The 15901-nt window shown below is 43.4% G+C and overlaps 1 protein-coding gene across 1 annotated transcript in view; it reads left to right on the forward strand.

The window, feature by feature from the left end:
* Positions 1 to 10895: 10895 nt before the first annotated feature.
* Positions 10896 to 15901, forward strand: part of LOC134350419 (formin-2-like) — a 475718-nt gene continuing 470712 nt past the window's right edge. Inside the window, exons 1-2 of the mRNA XM_063055594.1 lie at positions 10896 to 10987; positions 11219 to 13030. Coding sequence (XP_062911664.1) covers positions 11290 to 13030 — 1741 coding nt within the window. The 5' untranslated portion in view covers positions 10896 to 10987; positions 11219 to 11289. The remainder of the gene's footprint in view (positions 10988 to 11218; positions 13031 to 15901) is intronic.

Here is a 15901-nt window from a genome sequence, read left to right on the forward strand (position 1 = left end):
ACAGTGTAAGATCCAATATTTCAGTTATGAGTCTTAAAATTGGTTCTTGTTAGGTATTTTGTACTTGACTATCAAAGCTATACCAGATTGTATTCTCCCTTTGTGTACCTTTGCAAGCAGAAGTGATTCACTTCCCCAATCCCTAAGGCACTTTGTCTGATCATCATGCAGCTGACTAGTTTAATTAACATGTCTCTAAGCACCAAGACTGGATCTTCTGGTACAGGTTCGCATCTGATTTCAATCTAGCCAATTAACTGCTGAGGTGGCTTCATGTCTTTTTCACAAAGGAATTGCCTTTTTTGACTGTTGACATGAATTAACTTGTGGGAGCAGAATGAAGCCAACTTCTTCCTTGGCTTTGTGACACTGATTATGGACTGCATTTAGCCTTTCTTCTTTTCACCAGCATGAACATTTGCTGTCTTAAAGAAATAACGAATGGGAAAAATTTGGCTGAATCCTTAAGCCCATGCTACATTAACACCACCTTTTGACTTTATCCTTGAGTTTGTCCATGCCTACCTAAAGCCCAGAATGATAGATATGGTTAAAAATAGTGAAAACTTGCCTTTTCTGGAGTGCATGACTTGCCTAAACACTATTTGCTCAAAGGTGCTGATAATTTCCATCCATGCTGTACATTTCTATGAAAGGCTTCAATGTTGCTGAATTATGGTCTTGACATAATGCACTGAAATCTGGCTAAATTGTTGCATTAGTTCATTTTTTAGTGTTAGTGATGCTGCCACAGCTCCAAAGATTAGAGTTCGATCCTGACGATTGGAGATGGCTTATGTCTGCATGGATTTCCATCGGGTGCTGCAGTGTACTCACTTCAAAGATGAACTAGTAGATTGGTTGCTATGCATTAGTCTTGGTTTTGGATGGGGAAAAATCAAAAGGGAGCTGGTGGATGGGATCCAAGGTGAATTGACCATTTGGATTCGGAACTAGCGTGCCATAAAAGATAAGGTAGTTGTTGAAGAGACTTATTCTAGCTGGAGATCTGTGATTATTGGTGCTCTGCAGAGATCTGTACTGGGACCTATTTGTGGTGTGTATATAAATGATCTGGATGAAAATGTAGGTGGGCAGGGTTGTAAGTTTGCAGTTGATACAAAGATGGTTGGTGCTGTGGTAGTGTAGAAGACAGGCAAAGGATACAGCAGAATATAGATTACTTGCAGATATGGGCAGAGGATTGGCAGGTGGAGTTTAACCCAGCCAATTGTGAAGTGTTGCCCCTTGATAGGTCAAATATAAAGACAGTACATTAAGAGCAAGACCATTACAGAGGGCTGTCAGTCCAAGCTCTCTGAAGGTGACTACACAAGTTGGTAGGGTGGTTAAGAAGGCATATGGCATACTTTAATTAGTCAAGGCATTGAATTCAAAAGTCGGAGAATTGTAGCTTTTTAAAAACTCTAGGTTGCAACTAGAGTATTGCATACACTGCTGGTCATCCCAAAGATGTTGATGCTTTGCAAAGGGTACAGGAGAAGCTGCTTGGATTAGAGGCCATGTGGTATAATAGGTTGGATAAACTTGAGTTGTTTTCTCTGGAGTGGCAGAGGCTGTAGGGAGATCTGATAAACGTTTATAAGATTGAGGGGCATAGAGTAGGCAGACATGATCTTTTCCCCAGAGCTGAAATACCAGTGGGCATACATTTAAGGTAAGAGGAGGTAATTTCAAAGGAGATATGTGGGGCAAATTTTAGTGATGGGTGCTTGAAAAGTACTGCTTGGGGTGGTGGCAGAAGCAGATACTGACTTTTAGGCACCTGAATGTGAGGAAAATGAGAGGATATGGAACTTTGTGTGGGCAGAGCTTAGCTTGGCACCTTGATTAGTAATTTAATTAGTTTGTCACAACATTATGGGCTGAAGGGCCTGTTTCCATGCTGTACTACTTGATAGGTTCTATGGATGAGAGAATAAAGTATGGGATTAAAGACAAATGAAGGGGTTAATGGGACTGCTGGGATGGTGATCCTTAGAGCTGTCATAACCACAAGACCTTCAGTATCATGATAAACCAGTGTTTCTCGTGCATGCCCATCAAATGTTGAAATATTGCCCCTTTCTTCCACTACCACTGGGCTCCCTCACAAATATTTCTTCCTCTGATTTGATGGTGAGAGTTGGCTACATCATCCATATGCTCACAGCTCCAGCATCATCGACGACGAGCGTTGCTAGGTTATTCAAGTCTTGACGTTATTTTAAGTTCCAAAGCATATGTTAAGGTGTGAATCTAGATTCCATTTGAGCTGTGCATTCTTTGGTTGTGCATGCAGTAATAATTTAGATATTCAATTTTTAGGATAAAGAAGCAAATGAGAGGCCACCAATTTTCTTCAGAAATATAAATTACAGCTGCTTTAGTATAGTTCTGAGCTGCTTGCAATGAGAATGAGTTGGTAACCCACCAGAAGACTAAAAAGCTGTTTAAGGATTCAGGTAGGGTTTCTTTCTATTCCAAAATAATCCTTTTTAGAGTATTCCTGTATTAATTTCCTAATTTTTTAACCTTCGTTGTCAGACATAATGCAAACTAATAGTGATTAGCATAATGCGAATACCATGCCAACGACGTGGGTTCAATTCCTCCGCTGTCTGTGAAGAGTTTCTACATTCCCCCAGTGAATGTGTGGGTTTCCTCTGGGTCCTCTGGTTTCCTCCCAGGTTCAGAAGGTGTAAGGTCACATGGTGTAAATGTGCAGCATTGGAGTATCCACCATCCTAACCACTCACTTCCGCCTCTGCTGGCTGACGTGCAGTGCAGCTACGCCCTGGAGATGCTCTAAGTGTCAGCTACAGATAGAACTGCAGTTACTGGTGACTATGAAAGTAACAACACCTTACAAATCTTCAGTGTTTGCCACAAAGAAATGGCACGTGAAAACACAACATGTGACCTGCAGGTTCCCTTTCCCTTTGTCTACCAACCTGACGCGAAAACATTTTTTATTCCTCAACTGATTGTGGCTCCTCATCCTGTAACTGCCTACCCAACAACAAAGTACCTTAAGATGAAGTACCATTATCTTAGCAGAGCTGATGAGCACAAACCTTTCTAACATTGCTCATAGTAACAAATCTATCTCAATAATTGAGTTTTATTAAATTTCAGCAACAAAGTTTACTTGATTTAATGGTTGCATATAAAGGGGTTTCTGCCTTCCCTTCAAACCCTGTCCAATTTGAAGAATAGATTTAGTTTTATGTACCTAGTTACTGAATATGGTGCTTGACATGATATCTGGCATTTCATGTTTGCATGTCTCATCACAATCTGTGCAATATGTGGTGACAGATGAGCTTCAGTCTTCTGTGTGGGGAATGTTTAGAGTTCTGTTATGGAGATATCAGTGAAAAATTATTATGGGAATAGCAGGGAAGACCAAATCAATATCCTTTTGATTTTACTGTGTCCAACCAATTGCCTCTTTAAATATTACCAGGCAATTCATTATAGACACTCCCATGCATCTGAGCAGCTCCCTTGCTCACTTTGTAGGGAAAGGTTGAAAAGGTTAGTACTTTATTCCCCAGAACATAGAAGAATGAGGAGAAATTTGATAGAGGTATACAAAATTGTGGAGTATAGATAGGCTGTTTCCACTGAGGTTGGGTGAGACTAATCAAGTAGAGGTGCTGGGTTAAGGGTGAAAAGTAAAATGTTTAAGGGGAACATGAGGGGAAACTTCACTCAGATGGTGATGAGAATGTAACAAGCTGCCAGCACAAGTGGTGGATGCAGGTTTGATTTAACATTTTAAGAGAAATTTGGATAGGTACATGGATGGGAGAAGTATGAAGGGCTATGGTCTAGGTTCTGCAGGTCGATGGAACAAGGCAGATTAATGGTTTGGCACAGGTCCAGATGGGCTGAAGGTCTTTCGATGATCTTCCTGCATTTCATCCTCTCCTCTTGTTATTCATGGCTGAAATTTTTACCCTCCCATTTGCAATACAAAGTTCTTGATAAAATTTCTTTTTATTTGTTTCAAGCACAACTTTTAAACCAGGCCCCACTGAATGCTCACTGGTGTAGCTTTCACATTTTCCAAAATCAATCAATGGAAAGACAATGTTCCAGGTGGATTGCGCTTATAACTATTGGAGTTTTTTATTTTCTGGGAATCTATATATTATTGGCATGATCAATGTTTATTGACAATCCTAAATTGCACTGGAGAAAGTAGTGTTGAACTGGTACCTTGAAATACTGTTGTCTGGTGAAGATGATCCCACGATTCTGTGAGGTTTCAAAAGTTTCAACTTGGGTGTGTCGGGGGGGGGCGGCACAGGGAGCTAAGTACGGGGAAGGAATATGACTTGGAGCAGTACCTGCAGATGGTGTCCATTCAGAGGTCATGGGTTTGGGAGATCTACCTGAGGACCCTGGATTAGTAATTGTGAAGCATTTTGTAGATAAACTGCAGACTCTGTATATCGGTAGTGGCACTACATGATGCAGTTAATGGTTCTGGCATTGACTTCATCATTCATCTAGAACCCAAAGGAGTGAAAATGAGTCATCCTCAATTTCAAGAGACAGACAAATGCCACTGTATTCAAAATGAAATTTTCCCTGTTTCTGTGGGGCTAAAGAACAGCTTACAGGCACTAGATTATTTCAGTTTGAGACAAGTCAAGTAAAACACTTGATTGAACATGTAACCATTAATATTAATGTGTATATTTAGAAAAAAAGTGCACCTTCTTCTAAACTAGTCATTGTTCTGACATGTATTGGAAATATTCCAAAGTCGGGCTTTGTGGTTGAAGTCATACAGGTGGAGCCTGAGATCTTGGAGACCAGTAGAGGGGAAACCCTGCATTTCACCTTGCTGTTCCACAGAACATTGCATTCCATGCCTAATCTATGTAACAGTAAAAGGAGCGCTGATCTTGTACATCACTGCCTTTTAGGAGGGGGACTGAACAGAGAAAATCAATTTTCTCTATAACTTGTCTCTCTGTTTACTGATTATCAGTAAAGTTTATGTACAGGAAAATAGCATGAATGGGGGTTGAACTGAGGAAGAGAACACGCTCTGTCATATTGCTGGAAGTTCACTTTGTCAGAAAACAGGAAGTTTAAGACCAAATTGTGGACAAAATTCTGAAGTACAAATAAACCAGTAATAAGATTTCACCTATGATGATTAATTGGCAGCACATTGAGAAGGAAGGTGCTGAATTTTATCTATTTATAGTAAGTTCAATTGAAAGGTGGTTTTAGGGAATGAACTGGGACAAGTAGAAAAGATAGCTTTTGAAGGCAGTAATTGTAATCTTGTCTTTCTATATGCATTTAAGACTTAGTACTATAGAAATATCACCAATGTTGCTTCCAATAGATCTACTGCTGGGAGAAGCATTCCTGAACAGCCATTACAGAAGTGTCAATATAATCATTTTTCTCCTGGGCAATTCACATTGCCTGATGCCAGACTTGTGTAGCAGACACTCTTTTGGCAGTTCTATCAAAGGAAGAGATTACTGAGTGTACAGGAAAACATTTATGTTCTCAGGCCTCCTTGGTGATGAGGGGAAATGTACAATCCCCTGAAAGTCCTTGGCTTATGATTGAAAGTGGAGAAATAGAGGATCATTGAACCTTGAGTACTAAGCACATAGAAATCCAATGTAAACATTGGATATTTCAGCTCTAAGTCCCTAGACATCGATGTGGGTCCCACACAGGTCTCTGGCTGCCTTGGAACTGACAAGTACTGGTGTGGAAGCAAACGATCATTGATCCCTAGGGATCATCGGAGGAACAGAAATGGCTAAGTGTAACTGAACTAGAGGCATGAGGGAAAATGACATTCCAAACATGCTGGAAATCTTGAACACAGCACTAAGGGAGCTCACAGGTCAGGCAGCATCTATGGGGAATAATAGTCACTGTTTTTGGAGAAAGTCCCTTCAACAGGTCTGTAGAGGATGTTGGGGTGGGGTAAGGAGAACAAGGTGGGAGGTAATAAGACAGACCAGCAAAAGGGGTAGGTGGGGGACGTGGATAATGACAGAGCATGGGAGGTGATGGCTGGGTAAGTTAAAGGGCTGAAGAAGGAATCTGATGGGATGTGAGTGGTGATGGGCAGGCAAGGAAAAGAGAAGGGGTTCGAAGGAACCAAAACCAGGAAAGGCAAAAACAGAAGGGTGAGAAGGTGGGAATAAATCAGTGGAAGTTAAAGGAATCAATGTTCATGCCATCAGGTTAGATGCCACTCAGACAGAATATGAAGTGTTATTCCTCCAGCCTGAATGTGGGCTCATGGCAGCAGAGTGGACAAGAACTGGCATGAATGAATGGGAAGCCAAATTGAAATGGGTGGCCACTGGGAAATTTTTGTGGAAGATGATGAAAAGCTGCTCAACAAAGCCCCCCTCCAGCCTTCTGGTTTCCCTGATGTAGAGTCATGAGAACCAGTGTAGTTTGGTTGGGGGGGGGGAGGAGGGCAGGGGGAAGGATTTTGTCAAGCAACCTCACTCTTCTACACAAAAGGTGATTTTTTTTTTTTTTCCCCCCCCCTGATGGCCATCCATTTCAATTCTACTTCACATTCTCATTCTGACATGTCAGCCTGTGGACACTTGCGTATTTAATATTTTGTGATATAACCAGTTAACAAAGGGGGTATTGGGTCCAAACTAGGGTAGTTTACTCACCACTCTCTGAGGGAGGAACATGTTAAACACCAAGCTGAATTTTATGAAAAACTCCATAGCATATGAAGCATCATTTTCTTGGTGGGACAGGCCAGCAGCATCTGTGGGCCAGTTTGAACGGTAGGAAAACTGGAAATGGTCCAATTAGCAGGAAGGTGGGATTTTTGGTTCATTACCAGCTGCTCTAAGCACTTCATGATTGAAGTCAGTGTTATTGGGTGGTCATTAGTTAGGCCAGTTACTGTCACTCCTGGGCACTGGAATGATGGTGCCTGCAGAGAGAGTGAACTGTTTCAAAGAGATTAAGCATGTCCATTAAAACCTGTTACCTGGGCTGCATGATAAATCTACTTGGACCATAAGATCATGGATATAGGAGCAAAATTAGGCCATTTGGCCCATCGAGTCAACCATTCAATCATGGCTGAGTTTTTTTCCCCCTTCTCAGCCCCACACTCCAGCCTTCTCCCCGTCACCTTTGATGCAGTTTCCAAACAAGAACCTATCAATCACTGCCTCGAATATGCCCAACAACCTGGCCTCCACAGCTGCCTATGTTAATAAATTCCACAAAGAAATGTGGCTAAAGAAATTTCTCTGCATCTGTTTTAAATGGATGCCCTTCTGTCCTGAGGCTGTGCCCTCCTGTGCTAGACTCCCCCACCATGAGAAACATCCTTTCCACATCTACTCTGTCTAGGCCTTTCAACATTCGAAAGGTTTCAATGAGATTCCTCCACCGCCCCCACCCCCCATCCTTCTAAATTTCAGCTAGTACAGACCCAGAGCCATCAAACGTTCCTCACGATAACACTTTCATTTTTGGACTCATCCATGTGAGCCGCCTCTGAACCCTCTCCAATGCCAGCACATCTTTTCTTAGATGAGCTCAAAACTGTTTGCCTTCCTCACCAACTCTACCTGCAAGTTTTCCTTTAGGATGTTCTGTACAAGGGCTCCCAAAGCACTTTGCATCTCAGTTTTTTGGACTTGCATTTTCCAACTTTGTATTTCATTTGCTACTTTCTTGCCCATTCTCCTAATTAAGTTCTTCTGCAGCCTACCTGTTTCCTCAACACCTACCTGCCCTTCAATCTTTATATCATCTGCAAACATGGCAACAAAGTCATCTATTCCATTGTCTAAATCATTGATATACAGCATAAAAAGAAGCAGTCCCAACACTGGCCCCTGTGGACCACCACCAGTCACTGGCAGCCAACCAGCAAAGGATCCTTTTATTCCCACTCGCTGCCTCCTACAAATCAGCCAATGCTCTAACCATGCCAGTTACTTTCCTGTAATACCATGGGCTCTTGACTTGGTAAGTAGCCTCATGTGTGGCACCTTGTCAAAGACCTTCTGAAAGTCAAAATGTATGACATCCACTGCATCCCCTTATCTATTCCATATGTAATCTCCTCAAATAATTCTAACAGGTTCGTCAGACAAGATTTTCCCTTGAGGAAACCATGCTGACTTTGTCCTATCTTGTCCTGTGTCATCAGGTACTCCATAACCTCATCCTTAATAATTGACTCCAACACCTTGACCACTGAGGTCAGGCTAGAAGAAGAAGAAAGCCCTTAACTCTGAGTGGAGCCATCGGGATGCCGTCGTGACAGTTTTTTAAGCAGGCTTTCTTATTTTTACAAGGCCGAGCTGCTAGCTCATGCTCAACGCAGCATGGATGGAAAGCGTGCAAGGGAGCTGGCTGGATTTGAACTCAGGAGCCTTTGCTCCGAAGTCTAGTGCTGATGCCACTACGCCACCAGCCGGCTGAGGTCAGGCTAACTGGTCTACAATTTCTTTTCTGCTGCCTTTATCCTTAGAGTGGATTGACATTTGCAATTTTCCAGTCCTATGGCACCATGCCAGAGTCCAATGATTTTTGAAAGATCATTACTAATGCCTCCAAAATCTCTCCTGCTACCTCTTTCACAACCCTGGGGTGCAGTTCATCTGGTCTGGGTGGCTTTTGTACCCTTGTCTTTCAGCTTTTTGAGCACTTTCTCTCATGCACTTCTCTGCCCTCGCACCCTTCAGCATCTGGCACACTGCTAGAGTCTTTCACAGTGAAGACTGATGCAAAATACTCATTCTGTTCATCTGTCATCTCCTTGGCCCCCATTATTTCTCCAGCCTCATTTTCTAGTGGTCTTGAATCCACTCTCTTTTTTAAACATACTTGAAAAAGCTTTTACTATCTACTTTGATATGTTTGCTAACTTGCTTTCATATATCTTTTCCCTCCTAATGATTCTTTTAGTTGCTCTCTGTAGGTTTTAAAAGCTTCCCAATGCTGTCTTCCCACTCCCACTATTTTTTGCTTTGTATGCCCTCTTTTTTGCTTTTACATTAGCTTTGACTTGTCAGTCACAGTTGTACTATTGTATTGACTTTTTTTCTTGCATCCTTCACATGAGCAAAAATCTTGACATTACATCCTGGTCTAACTGTGCAATGTGCAATTTATAGTAATTTGTATAAATAGTAAGTACAACAGGACAGTTAATATAGCATAGAAATACAATTGTATCAGCATGAATTAATCGGTCTCTGCTGTTGGAAAAAACTGTCCCAGAGCCTTTTGGTCCTGGCTTTTATGCTGTGGCACTATTTTGCCATTTGAGTATTTCTGTTTTTTTGGAATGCATCTATCCTGCACCTTCCTCATTTCTCTAGAATCTCATGCCATTGCTGCTCTGCTGTCATCCCTGCCAACATCTCCTTCCAATTTACTTTGGCCAACTCCTCTTAACTGCTGAATAGTGCATATCTGATTGAAGTACTTGTATTGACCAGAAAATGGTTCATTTTACTGGGTAAGTATTTTAACTGGAATTCCCAAGCTGTATTATAAAGCCTTGATTATAATATTTTAAACTTAGGATTTCAGTACAGGTTTTCAATTTCCATTGGCACATTTCCTTTATACACCTGTAAGAGGCAAAGTACAATTCTGTTATTTAGGCCTGCAAACTAACTGTATCTGTTCTGATTGAGTGGGTCACCTTGTATTTGTGTTCAGACTAGATTTTTTTTTAAAGATGTATACTTCAATTGTATTGGATCTGTGGGTATGTTGCCAAATGTACTCCACTTTTATATCTATAAATAAAATAGTTGAGCCATGGCTTCAATATGTATTTGATCTGTTTTAAAGATACCTGCATGAAGAAATCTGACATTTTAAATTTAAATTTGAATCCATTTTCTCAAGACCCTGGCTGTGGCTCAATTTTGCTCGTTTGGATGCAAGCTGTATTCTGATAGTTCCTCTGAAGTGCCATCCTTGAGTGAAACTAGCTCCAGCTATAAACAGTGTAGTCAAGCATGTTACTGAGTTCTCCCACCACCACTATTTCTGGAATAGTGAAAACACCACCTCACAATTTCCACTGTTGCAGGGCAATTATGATGTGGGAAATAACCTTTTTGAACTAGGAGAACATTTGGGACTTATTTGAGTGGATGAAAGCAGTGAGTTTGGAAAGTGGACGGAAAAAGCCCTGTGTCAAAGTTTCACTGAATGCCTCAATATTCCCAAACCCTGTGTAAATTATAATCCTTCTCTTCCATTCTCAGGAATTTCTCTTCCCTGCTTCCCTCCCCTCCCATCAAATTTGAAGTCCATTTTCAAGACTCATACACAGAAACCATTTTAAAAGTGAGCTGGAGATAAATGATTCAATATTTCAGAAGTAACGTGAAGAATGAAACACTTAATTTCAATTTCTTCCTAGTTTCTGTATATAAATCTGCTTCATTCCAGTCTCCCAAGACCTTCCGTTGTATTTTTATAGCCATTTTATAGTGTTTGGATGTGTTGAATTTATTCTTGCACTGGACGATGGAACACTGTTTTAAATGGTTTTAATCTGTAATGACATGTTATCTTCTCCGAGTCAGAATTGAATCGGGAGGCAAACGGGGACGCAGTCCATGGTGGAATTGTTTTTAAACTTCTCTCTGCTCAATAACTATCGTTTTTAGACGCTCCCCTAGTTACATATCACTGTTTCTACACGGAGATCTATATCGATAGCTGGTTTAACGCAACTGTTTACGTTACACCATTAATGGATTTTTGACCTGAAAGCTTTTTAATGTACTGACTGACTTCCTGCTGCGTCTTGGCATAACTCTGCACGAGAACCAAGTGGGTGTCTTTCTGTGCGGTTAATTGCAACTGAGAAGTCTCGCAAACACTAGTTGCAAATTGTACCGTCAAGGATGAAACATTAGAGCAACGTTAGCAATGAGTGAAGAAAATGATGAACACCAATCCGTTTGTGGGGATGCTTCTGATCCATTGATTTGTTTTATTTTGTGTGCGTGGGGGGTGTCTCGGCAGTCTGTTTTTGATCTCTCTGGAGAATCGTGTATCCTTATGGGCTGCAATTTGTTTCTATGGGAACAGAAACTACAGATGCATTACATTTTTTCTATTTTAAACTAATGTGCAATTAATCCTTTTTTCTTTCTCTCTCCCTCTCTCTCTCATCCCCCTCCCTTTCTTTCAGGAGAACAATTGAAGTGTTTCAAAGCTCCAGCTGGAAGTCTGGGACCCTCCCCGTGCCTTTGACCTCACTCGATGGATTTTTCCCTCTTCAAAGAAAACGCCGACCCCACCATGAAAGCCATTCACACAGTTGAGAGGCTGGCGGACAGCATCACCGAGAAGTGCTTCTTGCCTTGCGTGGAGAAAGCCGCCGGCTCGCTGGATGCGAGATCATGCAGGATCTGCACTGAGCATGTCCCACAGGAGGAGACCACATTATGCAAAAAGACTGCAACAGCAGATGGGAAAAGCGGCGGCAACGAGCGAGCGAGCGCCTCTCCTGTACGCCCGGCAGGTGCTGGCTCGGTTAACGGCCCAGCACCAACCCGTTTCATCCACAAGGATCATGGCTTGAGGGGCAGGGGCTTTTGGCTCTTTGGCAACATGGGCAACCAGGACGGGAAGCTGAAAAAGACGGTAGGAGACGGCCAGGAATGTCCGGACGACTCCCGGCTCAAGGATGCTGACGGTACAAAGAAAGGGTCGGGAGGCAAGAAGGCGCATGCAAAGCACGGTAAGGGAAACGAGAGCCATAGGAAGAAGAAATCCGAGTCCGCCCGCTCGGTTTTCTCCATCAGGAAGAGAAAGCAGCAGTCCCGGGGTAAGAATGGGTCCAAGGATGATATATCAGAGAGCCGGGCCCTGCACATTGAAGAGCTGGACAGCGTTCACTCCGTTACAAAGACCCCAGATATTAGTATTTCAGCGGACGAGGGAGGGCTGACCGATACCGAAGCCGAGCCGCTCGACATCACCAACGACAGTCTGCCCGCTGCTCCCGAGCCGCCCACCGGCCAGCGGCTCAGCTCGGAATCGGACACCGACATCTACAGCTTCCACTCGGCCGCCGAGCAGGAGGACCTGCTCTCCGACATTCAGCACGCCATCCAGCTGCAGTGGCTGGGCAAGGAAGCCGAGGCAAAGCTTTCGCAAACCGCGCCGCAGGCGGGGGTAAACGGGGCACCGGGTAGCCTTGCTGTACAGTCCAACCAACATCAGCAGGGTGAGCCTGCCTCCAGGGCCCAGCTAGCCAAGGAGAATGCAGAACATATCAAAGCCCCTGTTGAAGAGAGTCTGCTTCCTAATCTGGAGGAGGGGACGCAGGAGATTCGTGTTGATGCTAACGGTGGTCCAGTGGGCGACCTGTCAATAACGCAGAATGGGTTTGAATCTCTTCCCGAGCCGCCAGCTGCTCCTGCAGAGGTTCTACCGCGAGCTAAAGCTGAGTTGACTCTCAACCAGGATGCTGGCGACCACAGTGTGCCCAATGGACTGGCGGGCTCCGATTCCGAGGTGCCGAGTGATGCCTCGGAGTCCGCCGTTGAGGCTAGCGCCCGCCGCGTTAGCGAGGACAAACCGGTCTTTTCCACCGGCAATTCCCGCTCTCACAAGCCGCCGGGACCGTCTGCCGCTGTCAGGGCTCATACCCCCGTCAGTGCCATCTTTATCCGAACGACGACCAGGCAGCTGAGCTCCCCCAGCCACTCCCCCTTGGCTTCGCCCTCGCAGAGCCCCCGGTGCCAGAGGCGGCGCCGGGGGGTAGAGCACAAGTGGAGCAGAGACCGGATGAGAGCGGAGAAGTGCCCCAGCGAGAGGAAGATCCTGAGCCGCTCGGCTGACTGGACCGAGGAGCTGAGGCGACCGACTGCAGTCCGTGTCAAGAAAACGGGGTCTGTGGACTCGCTACACCGCTCAGGACCTCCCGAAATTTCATCTCTTCGACCGGCTAAGAGGCCTTCCTTACCCGAGAGCGGCTACCCCGAGATCTTCACAGGTAAGTGCATGAGCCACGGTGACGGTAAAACCAAAAAGGTGTTTTCCAAGCCAATATTCACTTGCTAGACAAATGCAATCTTACTTGTATGGCCCTATCATCGTCATTGTGATTTGCAGAGCAGAAACTGCTATCAAACATGTTATATCAATTCAGCTGTCCAAATGTCCTGCCCAACTGGAAGCTTTAAGGTGTTCTGCAACTTGTGTTGGGGGCAGAGTGTTATCTTGTGCCTTTTGCTTTGATAATTTTTCCACAGTCCCACTGGAGTGAAACTTTTGTGTACAACTTCTTCACTAGTTGATCACCTGGCCATGGCCTGCCTTGTTCTCTCCAGAATGGAGCCCTGTAGATTTGGGTACATGGTGTTTGTCAAGATTGTTTTACTCAAGGACTCTCTTGCGGAGTGGGCATGTTAGGTTTGTGTTCAAATGTAGTTTCTGGAGAGGCAGGTCTGTTGACATGTCTCAAAGGTTTTTGTGAAAGAGCAGGCTTGGGTACTCCATTCCCATCTAATGGAAAGAGGTGGTTTCAAAAGACCTGTAATTCTGATTTTAAAGGTAACCAGAATGATGGAAGTGGCTCTGGCAGTACTTTTAATGCTGTTCACCAATAACATGCTCAAGGTTTTGCCAGGGCACAGTTCTAAGCTTGCCATGAAGTTGGAACTAAGCCTGGATGATGTCTGACCTGCGGCCACAACTTAAATGGGGACTGGAGCTGAATTTCAGCAGTTAAAAATGGCTCCTCTTGACATCAAGGCAACGTTTGTGCAAATGTGGCATCAAGGTACCCTGGTAAAAGTCAATGGGCATTACTCACACAAAGGAGGTCAATATCCCAATATGAAGACTGTCTCTTCAAGAGTTCAAGGTCAAGCCATCTTCAGCTTTATCTACGAGCTTTAATGCAAAATTGATCATTAACAATATTCAGTGATCACACAAAGCTCAATTCCATTCAAACTCCTTGTTAGAAAGAGCCTACAGCAAACTCTAGACAGCATTTTAACAAAGACCATACAGAAAGTTAATTTTCTTTTTATATAGTTGCCACTGTCTAGCTGCCAAGTCATGACCTTAATCCTGGGGGTTGGGGGGGGCATGTTTCATTAACCAGAAACCAGGCTGCATGCGTAGATTAGATGCTGGGGACATCTGTGTGCTACTTGTATCCTGATTCCTCATTCAACTATGTTCATGATGCAAGTCAGAAATTATGTATGAGTGGTGCTCATCCAGGGCCCATAATCAGCTGAAAACTTTTTCTTCCATTGGCACTGTGGCTTTAATTTGTTCTATGTAAAATGGTACACAAAGGTGTCTGTTCCCCTCCAAGTCGAGCCCTTTTCTGACTTGGAACAGTAGATAGATTTCCTTTATTGCCGGTTCTAATCCCAGAGCTTCCAGCCCACTGACTGCAGGTAAATGTGTCCTACTGCTACACCTGTGCATTTAGCACTACTACCACTTTGAGGGTAGTGAAGGACAACTGATTTAAATAATATTCTTGCCAGTGATGCACATGTCCTGGGAAAAAATAAATAAAATTAGATCTCCTTTTCACGAGTTAGCTCAAACTATCACCTTGTAACAACCCCTACAGCTGTATTTTCTCAGAACATCAGACAGCTTGTCTCTTGAAGTAACCAATGAATCATTCTAAATGTCTGCATTTGTAATGCTGCTACAGATCTGAGTTCTGCAGATTTCTCCTGAAGGGAGAATTTGGGGTTTGTCTCCAGTGCTGACTGAAGGCTTCAGAGTGAAAGTTCATTTTGTGCACTAATCTCCTGCAGCAGTTGGCTCAATATAATTGCTCTGCTCCTTACAGACCACCTGACCTTTATAACCCCAGCTTCTTGGGAAGTTTGTGTTGTGAGTGATTTCTTGCTAGAGACCAAAATTAAGGATTAGTTTTATTTGCCACATGTAAATTGAAACATTTGAAGTGTTCAGTGAAATGCAATTTGTGTCAACAGCAACAGTCTGACTGTCTGCTTGGGGGGCGGGGGTGATGGTTGGTGGGCAGCCTGCAAGTAATGCCATGCTTTGGGCATCACCATGGCGTGTCTGGAACTTGTTAACCTTAACCTGCATGTCTTTGGAATCTGGGAGAAAACCAGTGCACCCAGAAGAAACCCATGCGGACATGGGAGGTAATGTATAACCACTTCACAGACAAAGGTGGGAATGAACCATGATCGCTCGTGCCGTAAAGCATCATGCTAATTGCTACATAGCTGTGTTCGAGTTTTTAAAGTTTAAAAGCTTACAATACCAGAAGTCCTACCAAACCAAGAAAAATTCTTTATTAGGCTTCTGTGCTCAGTTTCTGATCAGGAATGTCATAATGAGGATGGGTTCATTTTAATTTCTCTACCTAAAGACCATGAATTTTAACTTCTATTGTATATGAATTGGGTTTTATTTTGGTTGGTCTAAACACCCTTTGTATTTTTTTTTGAACTGCTTCCATGAGAGATGACTTGAAGACTTTAAGCTTAGAGAATACCAGAGAGGAAATTGGTCAATGATATGATTGGACTGCAACATTGTGTTTTGTGCTCCCTCACATCGGTGGGTTGGAGGTCCTTGTGTCAGATTAACAGGAAAAGTAATGGAAAGTCTGGATTGCATCTTCAATGAAGAAAATGATGATTAGGCCATTATTTTTCACTAGGAGTAAAATGGGGAATTTGACCAGATTAATTGGTTACTACCTTATGGACATCCATTGACTGGGGATTTTCAGTGAGAAGTTACAAATCAGATAGTGATATGGCTAGGGGGCCGTGGTTCAACACAAACTAGCTAGATTGGGGGTGAATACAGAATCCAGATGGGAAGCCAGATTCTTAGCAGTTTTTCT

The sequence above is a fragment of the Mobula hypostoma genome, chromosome 8, assembly GCF_963921235.1.
Source record: "Mobula hypostoma chromosome 8, sMobHyp1.1, whole genome shotgun sequence".
NCBI classification, from domain to species: domain Eukaryota; kingdom Metazoa; phylum Chordata; class Chondrichthyes; order Myliobatiformes; family Myliobatidae; genus Mobula; species Mobula hypostoma.